Here is a 20,765-nt window from a genome sequence, read left to right on the forward strand (position 1 = left end):
TGATGTCCCACAGAGGCATCTGTGCTAAAAGAGTTTGTTGCATTTTACAGCCAACCACAGTGCCAAGCAGTGCCGGACACCCTGCGCCATGAGAACCACCTGCAGCGAATGCACCAGCAGCAGCAGCTCAGAGTGCATGTGGTGCAGCAACATGAAGCAGTGCGTCGACTCCAACGCCTATGTAGCCTCCTTCCCCTTTGGCCAGTGTATGGAGTGGTACACCATGAACACTTGTCCACGTAAGAGATCATTTTCCCGTTATTGCAATTCGATTTCATTTCATCTGCCTACATGTTATAAAAGTATAGCTCCTCAATAGTTTCACTGTTCCTCCCTTTTTTGCCCAAGGACTTCTGGCAAGCAGTTTTGGCCTGAGGGTCATTTCATGACCAAACAATCAAGATGAGAAACCAACTAACCACATTAAAGTGGGATTGAGGCTAAAACCAAGTTTTAAAACCTTTAGCCGTTTAATGTAGCCCTTCACAGTTTAAATTCTTAATCTCCTTTTAGTAATACTTTATTTAACAGAGTTATTTCTTAGAATGAAATATGTAATGAATTGAATTTCAAGGGGAGTAAAGGAGTTTCATTTAATTGCTCCACTTAATGACTAATTTATGTTTTAGTCAGAGCACAGCATGTTGGTGAACATGGGGAACAAAAACTTTAGTGAAATTTTCGGGTGGTTATTGAGCGTGCCATATGGGTGCAAATTGCCTGGTGTTTCCCATATTTCCTGTCTGATTTGACAGATTTATTATTATTATTTTAATCAGTCATAAAATCATAAAGTGGCAAACAAATAATCTTAAGACAAAAGAAATGGTTCAATGCGTAGATGAGTTAGAAGAAGAGAGTGTAACATTTTAAAGTTTATTTCCTTATTTATCACTGCTGGGGGAGAGTGACTCTAAATGTAGGGAGCAGTAAAATTGGGCACCCTTACCGTCGTCTTTGCTGCTGCAATTCGTAAATGTTTTGGATTCCGATCAGCGGTGCATCACTGATCTCCTTGATCTCTGCGTCTCTCATTTAAAATCCCATTGATTGCACGTAAAATGTTTACTTTTAAGAGTTGCCAGCTCATGCCGGCTGCCCAGTCATTCTCCTACTTTGAACAAATTGCAGCTGCTGCCATAGCAAAAACACTCTAGAAGAAGAGCCCGACACTTGAAACCGTTGCAGCATTTCATTTAAAGCTCTGAAGCTGCAAGCAGCTACATGTATAACTACCAGCCCTTCAGTCACGATTCATTAGTTGCAATTTAAGAAACGAGGAAAACCCGGCGAAAAATAAAGCATAAATCTGAAATCTGTGTATGTAGTACTGTAGCTGCAGTTAATATACTCAATCATTCAAGCATATGCTGCTCTGGAGATCTTCACCAAATTTACAAAAAAGGCTTGTTGATTATTGGTCTGTAGAGTAGAGCAACTTTGGACTGCTAAATGGGGGGGTTAACCTCCATTTAGCTGAACAAATAAAATTGTAGCCCTCCACTGAATGGCGATGGGGATCGATAATCTGGTTTGATAGTTTGAAACCTGGTACTTTTTGGATTTCGTCTTTGCAGCAGAGAACAATTTTCTTTTATGAAACCTAGCAGGTGAATCAAGTTATTATAGCCATCGATGGATGAACTGCTCATGGGGCGAGAGATGGAAATTAAAGGCACACATTCATGTGCCATGTTGACTGATGATGATTACATGTTAAATGGTTATCCAGCTTATAGATAGCTTTTGAAACTCTCTTCCTTTCCAAATTAAGTGGAAATTAAGCCAGATTTTTTTTTTTTTTTTTTTGAATAGAACACACATTCAGTTTTTCTGAAGAAACTGTTTGACATTTTTTGACAACCACATTCTTGCCGGGCTATAGATGTGAAGATCAATCCAGCTGTCCACTTTGAAGCTAAAAGCAAAGAGGCTAGCTTTGATTTAAAGAGTGAAATCCGGTGAAACCAGCTGGCACGACCCTGCTAAAGGTTGAGAGCTAACATGATGTAACCTGTAATGTGTGAGGAGATTATATTATAGCCATTTCCCTCCAGTTCCTGTGTCTTAGCTTTATTTTAAGCTAACTCAAAAATGATCACGCTATTGCTTGCTGCTACTGACTAGTGTTTTATTCTCATATAAGCACAATTTTCTGAGTACCGGTATGTCGAGAATTCAGAGCTCTGATTGTTGAAATACTGATGGTTTTGTTTGTACCTTCCAACACAGAATCATTTTTAAAAGCCGTTTTTATTTTTTACAGTCAAAGAATTCAGAAATATAAATACCTTTTTAATCACCTGGTGCTGCGTTGTGTTTCACTTCAGCGGAGAACTGTTCTGGATACAGAACGTGCGGGCAGTGTCTGGATCAGCCGGGCTGCGGTTGGTGCACTGACCCCAGTAACACGGGCAAAGGTCAGTGCATCGAGGGTTCCTACCGCGGGCCCTTCCAGACCTCTGTCCCGGCCCCTTCCACCCTTCCTGGTCTGCCCGCCAATCCTCAGCCAGCCCTCAACGCCAGCATGTGCCCGAGCGAATCAAAGTACAACTGGTCCTTCATTCACTGCCCAGGTAGGAACGTAATCTAAGATATTAGTTATGTGACATTAAATGACATTCATGCAAATTAATTTCACACACACATGTTGTGGGGATTACAAAAATGGTTGTCTGTTAAATCTGCGTTGTAACAAAAACCTAAATGTGAATTTATCAGACAATAGGCATCCAAAGAAAGTATGTGTTTATGTTGCATTTTGGGAAAATGTGTTTCTGTATTGTCACTTTGGTTTATAATTGTTCCTCATTATGTGGTACAGACAGGCGGACTTGCATTTGAAGGAATTACTCACTTAGCTTAATAACTATAGTGATCTTCTCATCTAAAATGATTGAAATGCTGCTTTAAAGAGACTTCTGGCTGCTCTGATGCCTCTTATGACACACTCGAGCACTGGACAACAAACAGCGTTTTGTTTTTTTACATAAATTTACATAAATTTCTCTGCTCAGAATAATCTACTCATTCCTTCATGTTCTGTCTTTATCGTACCCCCCTCTCGTCTCGGGATGTGATGTTTATGCAGTATGTTTGTTTACTCTTTTGCAGCTTGTCAGTGTAATGGTCACAGCCAGTGTGTCAACGAAAGCATCTGTGAGAAGTGCGAGGACCTGACAACCGGCCGACACTGCGAGAGCTGCATCTCCGGCTTCTACGGAGATCCGACCAACGGGGGCAGCTGCCAGCGTGAGTATCCGTGGGCCGTTCGGCACGACGCTAAATCAGCCAGTCGGTATTTCGGCACGAGGCTTCATTTAACTTGTCAGTATTTTACAGTCCATTTTTATGTCAGCCATTTCCTGATTCCTCGCTGCACCGTAAAGCCTTCCCAGGGATATTAAAGATTTACTCCTTTACAGCTAATGCTGACAGTCAGTCAGTCGGACAACAAATCAATTGTCTATTCCTTCGACAGGTTAATTTAGATTACAGGTATATTACAGCCACAGTGTATGTTGTGTGATTTTTACTTTTTATGCCTCCCTCTGGTATGTACATATATTTATTAAGTTCTGCGTCTGTGACAGTCAATCAATAACCTGTCCTGTCTCCATTCAGCATCGCTATCTTGTCAGCGTGCCCCCTCGGGGACATTAAAGGCATGCTTTACTTCACAGCTAATTGGTTTGACTCAAGAGGCATTATGTGGACAAGTAAAAAGTACACAGTCAGTGCCTCAAAATGGAGATTATTATCAAATAATCAAGATGACACGTGTGACTAAATGATGATAAATCATAAGGTGGCTCTTTTCTTCCAAGTCCCCCACTGTTAGCAGACTTGTATGTATTTCACAGCTGTTTCTACCAAAGGGGTGAGTCATTTTAAGAATGATAAATGAGGATGAATTAATATAAAGGATGATGCGCATTAATGTTTGTGCAGGCACCTTAAAATGGGTCTTTTAAAAATCACCAAGCCTAATAGACATTTCACACGTGTTCACATACAAGACGGTTCTCTCTTGGGAGATGGAAAGTTGTTCTTCTCCTGGAGAGTGCTGCCTCGTTGCGATGTGATGGGCCAGATTGCCATGACTGCTGGTGTGCCCGTGTAGTTAACATAGTTTCAGAGGATGAGGCCTTTTTTTTGAGTCTCTAGGTGCAGCGGCCTCATGGGAACCTTTGAGCTTTTCAGTTAGATTTCAAATCCTGGACTCACGTGCTTCGTACACCTTCCGAACACAATCCGACGATAGTGGTGGGAAAAACCGTTGCGTAGCCACCGTTGCAAATTATTGGCCACAAGCTAGCTTAAAAAGATGTAAGAATTAGATGTTAAGCTTTAAACAGCATGGGGAAGCTGAGAGGTGGTGCTGTGCAATGCTTTATTTTTTAAAGCACAGATGTTAGAGTTGCACATACATGTATGTTCATGTATGGCTTCACCACCTTACTTTGGTGTATGGCAGACCAAAGGTCACATAAAATAAATTCAAAAAACTGACAGTAATTCTGGCCTCTGGCTCTAATGCAAGTACTGTTTGGACAACAACACATAAAGCAAAATCTATACTTCCTGGTGCAAAACAGTCTAAAGGTAAAAACTATATCCTGAATCTTTGCTGATTCCCATCCATTTGTCCAGGTTTGACCTGTAAAGGGCCTGTTCTGGCTCGTGGGACACATGTTTGACAACCCAGGTTTAAATGAACTAAATAATGTGCTGGATGCTGTTTGTGCAGAATATTTTTATATGCACTGACAGTAATGATTCATCTGGAATGATTGTTATCAGAGATACGTTAAACATTCAGTCATACTGTAAAAAAAATCAACTGTAGAACTCATAACTGTGTTTAATAGATGAAATAAGAGCTTTTTCACTTGCGCAATATTATGAGAACTCAAAGGTGTGTAGCCTTAAGAAAAGCACTTCTCTGTGATATTAATCTGGTTCAGTTTGCCAGTAAGCTTGAAGACTGGACACTAGAGCAATGGAAAAGATCATGCAGTCATTTGTATTATTGTAGTGTCTTTGCCTTGCAATATAAAGCTCCTTGAGGTGACTGTTGTGATTTAGCAATATATAAATTGAATTGAATTAAATTGACCTTTTCCATAGTGGTTTGTACATCAGGGTAAGAAGTGAAGCCGATGAGGTGAAGCACCCCTCATGCCTCATGCTCACAGCCTGTGGGGACGGTGTTATTATGCAGGGTCAGCTGGACCACCTGGATATACTGCACGATGGATTCTTTTTTTTCATCCAAGATATCACGGACATATTCCAAGATGACAATGTCAGAATTCATCATCCTCACATTGTTTGGTTCAGAGAGCATGAGACATTGTCACACATGGATTAGCCAGCACAGAGCGCAGACTTTAACCCCACTGAGAATCTTTGGGATGTACATGAGAAGACTTAATGCAGCAGAGGCGGTCCAATGAAATATTAGCGGCGGACTTTGAATCCTCATCCTGACCACCAAGCTGGAAGTGACAAGATAAAAAACAGAGCTTCACTATTATCACGCAGGGCAAAATGATTTAATACAGGAAGAGGCCATTAATGGAGTCTGTAGGTCTTATAGGTTATGAATGTGCTGAATCAAGTTAATCAGTCATTAGATTATTTATATATGTGTAATATATTCACTCTACTGTGCAAGTCTTGTGTGTGGTTGCTGCAATGATAAGTAAAATAATTTATTTATCTATTTATTTATTTTTTCAGCCTGCAAGTGCAATGGCCACGCAAGCATGTGCAACCCTAACAATGGCAAGTGCTTCTGTACCACCAAGGGCATCAAAGGAGACAGATGCCACCTGTGAGTTTCACATTTCATGATGCTCGCCTGTCTCTCTGTCCTCTTTTTCACTCATGCGATGTCTGAAGTCTTTACTGTAATATTTTGCACCCCTAGAATTCAGATTGCTTGTGGGGTACCGTAGACTTTATTTTCTAGTTTGTCTCTGTGCAGCAGATCCATTATGTGTTACACCCAGAGAATCTGACAGCACAGTAGTGGTACCGGTCTATAGAAAACCCTCAAATAGCCTTTTTTTAACTTTTTCTAGGATTTTTTTCTTGAAGATGGTCCTTTGTGATAGTACGGGCTTGTAGTTCAGCACTTTGGGGATCAAAGCTGGTAACTGGTCAATCACAGGCATCAAGGCTTCTGCAATCTGTGTACCGTGAAAACAACATTCAGTGACGAGTAAAAGTGTGAATTCCTTTTAATGATTTAGTCAACTTCTCCAAAATTTAACAGCATACATGTATTTGTCAGTTGTTGAGCTAACCCAAGAACGAGCCTGTCAAACCACCAGCAGATTGAGAAATGGGTTTCCAGTAATCAACAACCTTTATGTGCAAAATTGCTGAACCACATGAACTTCAGTGGGTTTTTTTCCTCCCCTGAAATGTTATTTTCCAGACCTGTAAAGCCACATGTTGAGATTTCAAAATGAGAAACTCTAACCATGGCACAGCGCAGCAGCAGCTGTTCATTAGCGCTTACAAGCTATATTTTTAGTACTTGTCTTAACCCTGGACTTCATTATCAGAAGGTTTTCCAAAATCCATTTAAAAAGTTGAGATAAGGTTTCACAAATGATTGGTCATCAGTATGAAAATGAGGCCTTTTTTTCGCCTTATTAAATTTCTTTAAAGATTTCGTAGGCACACGTTTCCTGTGAATTCCCATCACGCTCACTCGGTCTCCTTTTAATCTTTTTTTTTTTTATTCTTTTACACTGTGGTGTTACTTCCTGGCTGAAGGTTAACACTTCTCTTCCCTCTTTCCTTTCTTTCTGACTTTTCTACCATCCCTGTTCATCTTTCCCTCTCCTCTCTTCAGGTGTGAAGTCGAGAACCGCTACCAAGGCAACCCCCTCAAAGGAACATGCTATTGTAAGTGGAATTACAATTACTAACGTCAGTAAAGGGGTTTGTGTGTGCGTGCGTGTGCGGTGTCACATTAAGAGAGCACTATGAGGTCTGAATCTCTTCCTTGTTCATGTCAGTGGCAAGACAGCAACACGGCTCCTAAATCAAAGCAGTTTGATGTTTAAAAAATAACATCCAGAGCCAGAGCTGCTCTTTTAACCCTTTAAAACCGGTCAGAGCGGGCATGCTCCGTTTTGCGTAACTATTTTTAAATCCCGGTAGCACTGCGACCACGTGAGCTAGCGCAATAATTTTTTTTGCATATGAAACCGGAGGAGTTGTACTTACATCTTATGCCATCAGCTTGTCCTCGATCGGTTTCCTTCCACATATAGCTTTGCCAAAAACTGCATAAAAAGCGCTTGCAGGAACAAAAACATAATATTCCAGAAACTCGCTTTGCCGATCCGATCAGCTGTTCGTAACACTTCCTACGTCCATCAGCGTGAACTATCGCATGTCCGCCATGACCTGCCCGAAACCGGAAGTGACGTCATTTTCGCGGAAATGTAGTTTTTTACCATCAAGGCCTCATGAGCTTATACTGATGTTTTTAAAAGTTATGTTTGACTTTATGACTTTCTGTGTCGTTTCTGGGATGCTTAGGACTCAAATTGCACTGCTGGAAATAGTTTATTTTGATGCATATGCTGCTTTTTTGCAAATTTGCATTATAATATTTATTTTCGTTTTTCCTGCAGTGTATAAAAATTGGTGTATTTCAAAAATAAAACTATGAAGACACTCAAAATAAATTTCCTGTGGTGGGAAACTAGTTTGTGCAACTTTTTTGTATTTACAGTTTTGAGCCTCTTAAATTTCTCTAACTAGAAATATATGTTAAAAAACAAAAACGATTTTCAATTTTTTTGAAGTTTATTGCACTTTTTTGCAATTTATGTAATTACTATGCACTTAATGCATGCATATTATTAAAATTTAGGCTGTAATGGTTGTATTGATGTATAGCAACTTGAAATGCTCCAAAAAATGGCACTACAACATGTAAAAATATAATATAAGCTCTGGCGGACTTGGTTCTATGGTAGGTCTTAAAGGGTTAAACAAGTCGCAGGTGGAAAGAATTGAAAGTGAGACGCAGATGAAATTGTCAAAAAAATGCATGTAAGCTTATAAAGGACCGTCTTGCTCTTTTTGCACCTGTGATAAGTCATTTTGCAGACAGATTGCAGTACAGCGGTCCTGCCATTTTAATCTCATTATCTGATGATTATGGAGGCTAAAGTGATGTCACGTTTGTCTAATCATCAGTACTTTCTAACCCAAACAAGCTATAAATCATGTTGGACTGTATAGTGTTAAATTTTCACACTGATGGAGGAACTAGGTCATCCATTGTGCTGCTTTAAAAAAAAAAAAAGTATTTGTTTTTATTACCCTGTATTCTGCTAAGGTGTGAAAATGTTTCTAAGGCATAAATGAGCAGGAACATTAAGTGTTATCCATATTTACCCTGAATTAATTGGATAGTTTGTTAAAAATCAATCAACTGTAAATTCATTCCTCATCAGATTATTAATCTATAATGGAATTTAACAGCTAGTGTTCAGACACAGCTTATTTTTGGTAGCAGCTGTTGCTATTTGTGGTTGTAGCAAACGCCCCCGTCATCCAAACACACTGCAACTTTAATAAAGAAGTCGGGCAGTAATTTGTAATTGGGAATTTTCAATCAGCCTGTGAGCCACGGTGATCTGATTTTCTGCTTCGCACAATATGAGTCTACGTCCCCACTGTGTTTGTTCGGTTACCTTGCTGGGAGCTTAGAGGCGTGCTGCCAGTGACTGCCAGCTCACCGTGGCTGCTCCTTCTTGTCCCATTACTCCCTGTAATATTTCAAAACGACCTGCTGTCAAAAAAATGCCAGCAGGGACTGTTGTTTTGTATGTGCGTTGGTGGGGAACAGTAGTGGCAAGCGCTCGGTTCCTGACACAAGCTGCATTTCCTGTTACTACCTAATAATAAAAATAAACTCATGTCTGCCGGTTACATTCCTTTTAATGTGAAGTTGAAGCAGTTGGGAATGTTTTCTGTACATTAGACGTTAATTACATTAGTGTTTTTTAATGACAGCACCATGTACTATTATTCAAATATCTATAAAGCTTTTGATCAGTGTTACCCTTGCTGTATGGAGAGGAAACAAACTAACAAATAAAACCCTCCAATTTTTCCAAGTACGTGATCCAGCTGTTTAAATTGATTTTTGACTGAAGTTGAACTTTTTTGTTGAACTTTTTGTTGAGGTGGGATTATTTTATGTTTACTTATTTTCGAGATTTGGCCCCATCTAAATCGCTCTTATCCAGATTATTTGAGTGGAACTGTAACTGCAGAATAACCCCTGGCGTCTGAATGCGTCCGTCTCCCGTGTTTTGTTGCGCTGTCCTGAAAGTGACCTTCAGCTGTAATTTACCGCTAGCTGACACGCTGTCATGTAACCCATCCTCTGTCCTGACCTTCATCACAGAGCACGCTCCAAAATCCTCAGGTCTCGAATCGAATGTTTGAAACGGGGAAAGAATGGGAGTAATTTTCTGAAACCATGTTCTTGTGTGACTTTCAAACTAGACTGATTGAGTTGTTCTTCTGCTTCTTTTTGTAATCCCCACCACATTCCTCCCACGCTGGCTTCAAACAGACACGCTCCTCATCGACTACCAGTTCACCTTCAGCCTGTCGCAGGAAGACGACCGCTACTACACGGCCATCAACTTTGTGGCCACACCTGAGGAGGTATGTGTCTAACAGTGAGCACCCCACCGCCACAGCAGCTGTCACTTCTGTGAGGATTAGAAAGTTTACAGTTGTTGTCGAACAAATAGGCTCACTTCTTTGTCATTTTAGGGATAACTTAGATGGTAGTTCAGTAGTTTACATGCACACCGATTGTACTGGACAGGCAGGAAGCACGGTGACGCCAAAACTAACTTCAAAATAAAATAAGAATCAGTATTTAATAATCACTCAACAAACTGAGTCGACTGGTTTACTATGTTCCCTGCAGGAAAGTTTCCTCGCTGATAAGCTGGTGATCAGAGCGAAGAGTAATGTGGCCACTCATCAGAGAGTCAGTCACACAGATGTTTTTTACAGCAAACAAAAGCTTGTCTGGTCGTGTTTACCTGGCTGCAGCATCTGGGGCCAAAATTGAAACATAAGCATCTGATTAAATGTTCCAGATGGTATTTTTCCCCTGACAAAGCTTCTACTAAAGATTTACAAATACACAATCGGCTACAGGGGAAGCTCAACTCTTACAGCAAATCACAACATATTTCGATATATATTTAGCAAATCCAGGAAACTTGTGGTGAAGTTGAATTTTTAGCTATTTGAGTTGTTCCGCAGTTATTTAGTAAATCAGAAACCAAAAGATCGTTTACAAAATATAGAATTGAGCAGACGATTTCAAAGTCAAGACAAAGCGATGATAACATCTGTGACGCACATGTGTAACAATAAATAGTGAAGACATCTGGATTTCTCGCCGTCTAGCTTCAGCCGGCTTCGCTGAAGCTGTTGAAATGTTAATTGTTGCCTTTTTTTTTCTTTAATAAATGATTGATTCATGAACGCCGGCTTTCAGTTAGTGAGTAAACATCAATTACATCTCAGCTTACATCTGTTTGACATTATTTGAGCTTCACTTACAGTGAATGTGATACATACAGTGTTCAGCTGCGGTGCTTATTCAAACATTTGATTTGTTAATTCGGCCTCCCATTAGCTCTGCAAATTTGCTCTGGTCTGCAATACAGTAAGTGCTTGTGCAGCTACAAAGTGATACCGGAGGAGTGAACAAAGTCGCTGCTCTGCAGTTACAGTAAAACGTAAGGGCTTTCCTGGTCTGTGTGCTACGAGCAGTTTGTTTTTCGTTTACTCTGGTGGCTGCAGTAAAAAACGGACTCGCCCATCTTCACTGAATTGCGGTTCGACCACTATGGGGCACGTGGGGGAAATGACACCAGTAAACTGATGATGATGACTTGTCCGTGTTTCTGTCCTCAGCCAAACCGAGATCTAGACATGTTCATAAATGCCTCCAAGAACTTCAATCTGAATGTAACCTGGGCCACCAGCTTCACCGGTAAGTCTCAACAAAGCCCCTTATTAGTGCTGCTCAACGAATTAGTCAATGAGCTAATGATTGGCCAGTGATTGAAATATGCACTCAAGTGTTTAAATTAAGGCTTAAAATGATAAATATTACTGATTTTCTCAGACAAAGAAAGTGAAGATGACTGGTTTTATATTCATGTAATAACAAGTTAATGACAAGGTTTTGTTTTGTTTTTTGTCACCATGTTCACAGCTGTTTAAAAATGATATGAAAAGTCACCTGTCTTTCCATTGTAGTAGTTTCTGCACCAGGAGATTTACAAATGTGAAGTAATGCAGATATTTCACATTTGTTGTGTCAATAAAATTCCACCAGACACTGGAGCAGAAATGAGAAATTCTCCTTTTCTTTTTGTCTTGTCTTGTCTTTTCTTTTTTTAAAAAATAATTTCCTCCATCATCTATAACTTTTGTATGATTTGACATTTTTGTCCTGTCTTCCCTTTCCCCTTTCTTCTCCTCTTTTCTTTATCATCCTGTTATTTCTATTTTCTGTATTCCTATTTTCTCCCTCCATCTCTGTCCCTTTTTTGTGTCACCCAGCGGGCACCCAGGCCGGAGAGGAGATCCCCATCGTCTCTCGGAGCAACATTAAAGAGTTCAAAGAAAGCTTTTCCAATGAGAACTTTGATTTCCGAAACAGCCCCAACATTACTTTCTTCGTCTACGTCAGTAACTTCACGTGGCCCATCAAGATCCAAGTAAGCAACTCGTACGCTTAACGATAACTGATCCGTTTTTGTTACCATACATATTTGTAAAGCAGGGAGGTAAAGACAGGCTCACTACAGATTAATGCAATACTAAAATTCTGTTCAATTTGTAACTCTATATTTATGATACAGCTCCACTGTGAGCAATACATTTACATAAAAACTGACATGTATTGATGACTCAAATGCCAAAGAAGCGTGATCGATTGTCAGTTTATGGAGTGCTGTTATCTGGGCACATTTACTTCTGCCAGACAGAGTAAGTCATTCATGTGACATCTAAGAATCAGCATTCATTCACTGGTTTGATGAAAGTGAAAAGAATGTTAGATATGAATTTAAAAGTGTTAAAATGAGAAGCTTGGTGTATGACAAAGTGTGGGAAGTAGAATTAATGATGGCCGGAAACCTTAAACGTGACAGGTAGAGAAGGTTGCTTTGTTTCTGTGTCACATATATGAAAAAGGGGACGAGTTTACCAAATGTAGCTTTAAGTCAAATTCACTGGTATTTTGCAAATATAATAATAAACGTGAATTTGCTGTGCAATTGTGTAACTTTATTAGCAGCGTCCTCCTGAAATGCGCCAACAACATCGAAAGTAACATCCTCCTCTCTACCCCTTAACGCTCTTTTGGTCGCTATGGTAACGTGTGAATATTTCTTTCAAAATAAGACACAACTGCAATATGAGTTAACCAAGTTAACGATAAAACCCCAGAAACCATAAATTTCACACCTGAGCCTAAACTCTCGTGGCCCAGTGCTAAATGACTCGGCCCGGGGGTTGGGGACCGCTGACGTAGCGGATCAATACAGGGCGTCCATGACCCTGTTGGGGACACTCCCATAGGGCTTAAATCCAGGGCTCTCCACCTGTTGCTCTTAGAACTGAAGAAGCTTCTCGGATAAGAGGTGAAACGTCTTTAAGACACTTAAATAAGTCCAGAGGCTTTTCTTTCCAAGCTCCTTAGACAACTCTGAGATAAGCAGTATCCGCAATGCTAAAACAACATACAAACATGACACTTTAAAAGCCAAAGACACCTTTATAGAGTTGTAATTTATGTGTTAGCTGTGTGTTGTAGTGGTTACTGCAGTTTTGTTTTTTTTTAACTTTTAGAACAATTATCTATGTCAATTTGAAATTTCCTCTGTCACCAGGACAGAGGACAGTTTGCTGACTTTGTTCCAGGCCTCTGAATTATTAAAATTAAACCAGCTTGGTTTGACTGTACAGACAAAACAGCAGTGGTGTTTAATTTTTGCTCGTTTTTGTTATTGTGCAGCATGTAATGGAGCTGTGTTGTTTTTTCAGAAAGTAAGCCTTTTCTTTTCACCTGAAATGAGTTCTTATTGGCTTTATTGCTGACATAGTTAGCAAAATGGTAATCAATACAACACTTTACGTCTCAGTACTCAGCGGCTTTGATTCAAGTAACACTGTAACACAGACTCGGCCCTGATTAAAATGCAGCTGTACTCAGTTGCCTTATGCTTAACGACTGTGTTGTGTTTGAAACGCCTCATACAGCTTTGTATCGACATCCTTACACGTGTAGTTGTCACTGATGTAGGATGTGGCTTGTTTTCTGTGTAGATTCGTAGAGTTCTAATAAAGCATTTCAGGAAATTGCATCTGAAAATGTGCCGTTTGTGCAGGGTGGTATAAACTCCTGCATCAATACAACCTGTTGGTGTAATAAATGAATGTTCTGCCAGGACTGCGCGCTGCTGGAGGGGGAGAGTCACTCTGGGCCTGGCTTCCTGTGCCCGACTGTGTGCCTCTCCAAACAGTTCTGGGAATGATTTTCGGTGGTTGCCCCCCTTGCAAGCTTCTTCCCCCACCTCTCGCCCTCCTCCTGTAGGGGAGGAAAAAAATAAAATCCTGCCTCCATCTACCATATCCTGCCTTGTGAGGGCTTTTAGTTTAGAACACCCAAACTGCTGCCAACCAGCCTCAGGAGGTGCAGCTCCACAGCAGAGCAGAGAGCTTAGCTGACTTAGCTCCCCCCACACCCCACTCGGCCTCTTTTAGGTCCACCTCACCTTCTGCCTTCCTGGGTGGGATCATGTAGAAGATCACCCCTATTTTGAAACTAAAACACAGGTCTGTTGCTATGTTTTTTGGGTTTCTTGCCCCCTACTTTGCACTCGTGGAGTTTTATCTTCGTCAGCGAGGTAACAATTTCTGTTTGGGTTTTTTTTGTTGTTGTTTTTTTAAACCACTTCTTCTGACTAATAGTTCTTGATTTTTCCTTTGCCTTTTCTCGCTCTCCTCGCATTCAGCGGTCTGCTGCAGTGTGACACTTGGATACGTGAGCGCGCTTGTGTGTGGAACCGTAGGCGGCAGGTCCTCTGGTGTTGGCAGGCAGAGATCGGCATGCTGGAAAATGGTTCATAAACAGCAACTTAGAAAGAGCAAGGGCAAAGTGGAATGTTAAGTTGAAACACATGCTGCATTCAGAGTGCGCGAAGCTAAGCTCTCTCTCTGAGCTATACAGGGCTCTCTGTCTTTCTCTTGCTCCCTCTCTTCACACGCCACCTCAAGGTTGCTTCTGTTTGCTTTCACAGGGTTGGAAGTGGCGCTCGAACAGCAGGCGCATCATTTTGAAGGGAATTTGTTTTTTGCTCGTTTTACCTTCGCTCCACTTTGTCCGAACACACGGTTGAGTTCAAGCTTTTTGGAATTATTACACATTTCTTCACATCAGATCAAAAACTTCTAAAAGCCCTGAATTGGATTACAGGACACACCCCGTTGTAATTAGTCTCATTTACCAAATGAGATCTTTCCCAGTGGTCGGAGTGAATTCCGTGATGAGTTCATCAACCGTCGAGCTGCTCGGATCATCAAAGCAGAATCAATTGCAGGGAGATTAGTAAGCCCGGAGTTCTCACACACCTCTTTTCTCCCTTTTTTCCTGATGAAGAATAGATCAGATTTTAATGATGTTTGTAATGAAACACAAATCCCAGACTAATTACATTAAAGACCTGTGATCTCCTGTTCCATGCCTTAGTGAACATGTCACGATATGGTAGAGATTACAACGGCCTGCAATTTAATACCCCGCCGTGGAGTAGCAGCATCTGTAGCTATCAGCTGACTGCTGCTCTGCATATCTGTACGGACCCGTGTAGCGTTTATCTGGGCCATGCCTCGCTGCCTGGTGGGTGTGTCTTGATAGTGATCGCAGAGAGGTTGGAAAACAGAAGCAGTGGTTTTTGCAGTGACTGATACAACATAAAATTACTGTATAAAAACTAAAGGAAAATGAAAACTTAAAAAGGTACCATGCACATTAATATAGTGGTTATATATGAAAGTATTCTACCTTTAAAAAAATCTACATGTTTAACACCTTAATCTGAGATGCACTAAGATAACAGGAGTAAGTACTTTCCTTAGGAATACCACTTACAGAAATTGATAATTGCGTCACCTTGCAGTAATTGCATAACTCATTTCTAGTTTGTAAAGCAGGTAATTTAGTCTTAATTTAGATTTAAAGACTAATCGTTAGATTCTTTCTTCCTTTTTAAGTTCCTCCTGGCGTGATCGGAGGTGTGGCTCTGTGTTTCTCTTTAAAATATGCCCAATGTTTTTGAACATATTCCTGTTCAGCTCAGAAGCTTTACTTCTTTTTAAAATCTGTCATTTTGGCAGCATGCTGGAGATTATCGTGCCAAATGTTCATGTGACTTGGAGTCATCTTTTAGGCTTTTTACTTTTTTAGCTTTCCCTTTTTTTAAATCACATTGTTGTTGCCTCGACTTTCCATTTTGGTGTGTGTTTGTCAGTTTAGTCATTCTAAAGGATCGTGCTTGTTCATAAAATGGCAGTACTCCTTTGTTTTGGCTCAGAAACATTTTAAAACATTTGACACTGAAGTAAGTTTGCACAGATTTTACTTACGGATTTTGTTGTTTACTGTACATTTGAAAATCAGCCAGCTACTCATCATTTTCCAGCTAATCTAACTTGCTCAGTACAGTAAAGTAAAACTGTTTACTGACCTTTGAGGCTTCACTTTGACTGTGCTGTTTTGAGAAAAATGTAAATTTTTCTGCAGTGTATGGCTGCAGTGACAGAGCTGCCATGCTGAGGTTTAGCAGGTATAGTGTTGTTTTGTTGATGACGGTTCTTTTTGTGGTGTTGTTTTTGCCCCTGTATCAGGATTAAATCAGTCTGAGTTTGATGGGAGTATTATTACTTCTCCAAGTATTTGGTCACAAACACAAAGCGCTGGACTCTTGATTGTTCCTCAGAAGATGTCAGATTCATTAGATGGTTAAGTCATTTCACACCAAAAAACAGAAAGAGAGAAAACCCTCCAGTACTGTTACAGCAAAAGTCCAGAGTTCACCAACATCATCATACATCATTTGTATACACCAGGGTTGTCAAACATAAGGCCCTGGGGCCAGAATCGGCCCAGCAAAGACTCCAATGTGGCCCACTTTGACCCCCATCTTTGGAAAATGTGACAACACCTATTGCCATTCATACTACACCAAATTAAGTAATAGATGAACAACAGTTAAAACTAGAGATGGACCGATCCGAAATTACGTATCTGTATCGGTCCGATACTGACCTAAATTACTGGATCGGATATCGGAGAGAAATAAAAATGTAATCCGATCCATTAAATATCACAAAAGCACCTCACAAAACTTGCGACATGGCGTAACTCTCCTCATAACCGTAGCACGTCGGAGCAGTATGCATCACGTGATAGAGCGGCTGTGGCGTGCAAGACTGTCAGCGGTCTGGAGCCTCGCTACCAAACCGGCATCTAACAACAGCTTGATAATCTGTTGTTAGAATTTATTTAATTTTACTTTGTACACCAGGATCTTTTTCTCTGTTGAAGAAAGATGTTGAATCTATTTAATTATTCTTGAAAAATAATTGATTTCTGTGCATTTTTTTTTTTCCCCACCCTGCATCAAATTAAAGTTGATTACGTCGATTAAGCATCATGAGGTGGAGGGTGGTTTCCCCCCCCCCTGGGAGTTTGCAACCCTATTAGTTAGGTTGCTTAATATTTCTGCTAAGTACTCTTTAAAATACCAGAATAGGGAGGATAGACTAGGTTTAAGTTTATTAGATTGAACTATGAGATAGTTTGGGTGCAGTGTATTTTTTGCACACAGGTATAACAGAATAGCTTTAGTGTTGTTGTTTATTTAAACTTGAGTATGAACTTATACTAAATGCAGCAAGATATTAAAAATGCCATCTCTAGTTAAAACACAGTGAAAAAACAGGAACTTTCTTATCTCCTGTCAATTTCTGTCTTTGAGGAGTTTTTGGTGAATTAATGTAAATTACTCTGTGTTTGTAATTTCTACCATAAACTTTTCTGCAATTTTCTACATTTATTATTTGTGTTGATAGATTTTTCATTTACTACACAACATTCGTGTAAGTTTGATGATCTGATCGACCGCTTGTCACAATCAGCTGGTTTGTTTTCAGATGTCGTTCACAGCAGCACGATAGAATCCAAAGTTCTACACAGTCCAGCACATTTAAAATGACTTTCCTCTCAGACCCCTTCCTTTATAGCAGAACCTGTTGAGCAGGCATCCCTCGCAATGATAACGACACTTTCCTTCAAAACTCCAATATACTTCAAGCAGCTGTCAGAATCCATTAAGGCAGAATATTTCCAATCCTAATGCCCGGCGGCAGGCTGACAGACCCTGCTGTGAGATCCTTTACAACCCCTAAAGAATTCACCCTCTGCTGGGCACATAACTAGAGCGTCGCCCAGGCCGCCTGCTGCCACCTTCAGCCTGCCTGTCACTGACAGAGAACCGCACATTGCTGACACTTGAGATTAGCCGCTACAATAACTGTTATCGCACATCTTCCCAGTGCCACAGCCTCCTCACACTGTTCAAAATTGAGTCGAAGCACTAATGGCACGGAGTTATGTCGCTGCTTTTTCTTGTGCTGGACAAATTGGCGTTGTTTTTGATGGGGTGGGGGCAGAGAATTATGAATCTCTAATCAATGAAAAAGAAAAAAAATGCGACGGCTTTGTTAGGACGTTGTCATAAGGCATGCTGGGTTTCAGTGCCCCGACCGACAGGGCTTCTTTGATAATTCTATGCTTCGCACTTTAAAGAATTCCTGCAATTCGCAGGTTCATAAGCTCTCCGGTGCGTTTTCTCTCAGCCTTTCACTTTTACCCCCACTTTACATTCATGAGGACGAGGAAGTAAAATATTTCCTCCAAACATTTTTCTCTTAATTGCAAATAACCTAATTGGCTTCTTTAAAAATGGAATAATTTCCTGAAATGCCTCCGCAGGGTTTTTATTGAAGATGCATGGATGAATTTTAAGCCTAAGAGTTTGACAATGCTGCATTGTGTAATGTCAAAATCACATATATTACACTGCAGTAAGTTAAACATAGTCTTGTACTTTTAGTTAAAATGAGGCGTTCATGTGTCCTGCCAAAGATTGGCAAACATTTTAATGAACAGACAAACAGCATATTCAAACATTTGGTCTCTTAGTTTGGAATCAGAACGATGCCACCTTGAAACGAAACCGAAAAAAATATTGAAACCGAAAATAAATGAACTGAAAAATCTTGTATTGAAACCGAAAAAAAAAAAAAAGAGTGAAAAACAATTCTTCGCTTACAATTTTTTTTTTTTTTTTTTTTTCCCCCAGTTTCAATCTGCTGGCATGGTTTTGGCGTCCAGGGGCGCGCTGGGGGGGGGGGGGCGGGGATTCCGGCCCGCATGTATTTGCACACATTATAGAGGCCACTAGTGCTGACCATTGACTGTAGAACAGTCAATGGTGCTGACCAAGCTGCCATCTTTCTCTCTTCCCGTCTTTCAATGGCTGCTTCAATTTCAGCTTTACCCTCCAAACCAGTGGCGGAGCGGGGGGGTGGCTTACTGGGCTTAAGCCCGGGTTGTTTTTTCAGAAGCCCGGGGTCTTTTGGAGTGTAATTTTTTTCATAGTTAGATGCCTGGCTGACAACTGTATAAAACAAAAAACTACACACAATATTCGAAGCACATAGTGCACACTGTGGGAATTTACGACTGTGCGTAAATCCCCCCTAATATTGGTATGATCCGAGCTCAGACACTAAGCGGGGCGGGGCAGCTGCTGCCTGCGCGCTGTTAGAGAAACTGAGCCAGGCAGACAGAGGAGAACTGAAGTTCGACCAGGTACCAAAGCAAATCATTCGTACTGTACAAATAATGTAAATATGACGGTGTATCACAAAAGATTGATGTTAAACTGATCACTTGACCCATATTACGTTACTTTATTCTTCAAGTGAATCAACAAATGGCGAAATGAAAAGCCGAACAACAACAATGCTGTTTCTTTAGAGAGTCTTAGCTTACATGTGTGTTTATTTCATATTTTCAGTTGTTACCCTCCACGGCTAAATAAATCTGTTTCAGTAATGCACTGATATACAAGAATGGACATAAGGAGCTTTCAAAGAAAAAACTCTGGAAGTATTTTATATATTATGCTTTGTACCTTGTTCAGTATATTTCTATGCAAAACAAGAGGAATTTCAATACACAGCAGTATATTCACAGTTTAAACCAGATATTTACACTTTATGGAAAACACAAGAACATTTTTTTTACTGTACAACATCAATTTAGAGTAAACTTGTTTTGTTTTAGATAAATAAATATTGAAATATCTTTTGAATTAGTTAAATGTCAGATAAAGAGAGACAGAGCTTCTAATTTTATCACTTTGATCAAATGTAGGAGTACATGTACACTCAGTTTATTGTTAATTAATAAGAAAACTCCAGACAATTCCATTCTGAGCTGAAGAAGCTTCTGATAGGTTAGTAGAGTCCATGTGAGTAAACTGGTGGCACAGCTGTGGATGCATATAAGGCAAAACACAGAGCCTGTTTCTGTGACATGGGAAAATCAAGAGATGTCAACCAAAACCCCAGGAAAAGAACTGTGGAGCTCCATAAGTGTGGCTCAGTTTTGAATACAATTTGGTGCCATTTACAATTAAGAAATACAGACAGTTTCTCTCTTTACTCTTAAAGTTAACAAATGTTTTTTATATTTATCAATCTAAAAAAAATAAACATTTAGTCTGATTTGATGTTACAATTAAAAAAAGTGTTTGTGTTTTGATCTGAAGAGTACATAAATATCTGGTTTCAACTGTATATTTGATGATTGTCAGCACAAAGAGGGAGAGAGAGGAACAGAGAGGGAGAGAGAGAATGAGGACAGAACAGATGAACAAGAGCAGGTGAGACACACATGTTAGTCAAATGGTTGTTTACCAAAAGTATCACCGTATCATAGGTACTCGTTTCTTTTTAGGTTTGTTATTTTTCAAGTTATATATTTATTAAGTTTTGCAGGCTTGTTTGAACAACAAGGCTAAATAATTATATAAACTTTTCTCAATCTAAATAGTGTACTTTAGTAGAATTAAAAAATAAGTGTAGTGCAGCTCTATGATGATTTTTAGTGCTACTATCATCTAGTTTTGATTCTTGTTCTGTCTTGGTTAAATCCTAAGTAGTCCTGACTTTGAACTGTTGTAGTCCTGTTTTAATTCTGGATCAGTTCTGGGTCTGGTTGAATTGGAGTTTAGTCCTCGTGTCTTGATGCAGCCCTGATTTAGTTCTGCCTTGCTGCTTAATTAAAAAACTAGTTTAAAGTGTCCTGCATATGATATATATTTTTCCCTATATGAAGTCATTCTTTTTTGAACAAAACTCAAAACAGAGCAAATTAATCTTTCAGTCATTTCTACAAACCGCAAGTAAGTAATCATTTTTTGTCGTTTTTCCTTGCTGTCCCACTGGACTGGACATTAGTTTAGGTTTTTTTTTTTTTTTTGCTACATCTGGTGAACTTGTGGTAAAATGCTGGTGTTAGCCTATTCGTCGTAGCAAGCTAG

General features: G+C 39.9%; 1 protein-coding gene across 4 annotated transcripts in view; it reads left to right on the forward strand.

Annotated features, from left to right (window-relative positions):
• Positions 1-20,765, forward strand: part of atrn (attractin) — a 127,451-nt gene that overhangs the window by 43,161 nt on the left and 63,525 nt on the right. For all 4 annotated transcript variants that reach the window (XM_026151857.2, XM_080293788.1, XM_026151858.2 and 1 more), the window contains exons 17-24: positions 51-239; positions 2,331-2,576; positions 3,115-3,252; positions 5,746-5,839; positions 6,872-6,924; positions 9,623-9,717; positions 10,993-11,071; positions 11,647-11,804. In XM_026151857.2, coding sequence (XP_026007642.1) covers positions 51-239; positions 2,331-2,576; positions 3,115-3,252; positions 5,746-5,839; positions 6,872-6,924; positions 9,623-9,717; positions 10,993-11,071; positions 11,647-11,804 — 1,052 coding nt within the window. The remainder of the gene's footprint in view (positions 1-50; positions 240-2,330; positions 2,577-3,114; positions 3,253-5,745; positions 5,840-6,871; positions 6,925-9,622; positions 9,718-10,992; positions 11,072-11,646; positions 11,805-20,765) is intronic.

The sequence above is a fragment of the Astatotilapia calliptera genome, chromosome 19, assembly GCF_964374335.1.
Source record: "Astatotilapia calliptera chromosome 19, fAstCal68.1, whole genome shotgun sequence".
Classification (NCBI taxonomy): Eukaryota; Metazoa; Chordata; class Actinopteri; order Cichliformes; family Cichlidae; genus Astatotilapia; species Astatotilapia calliptera.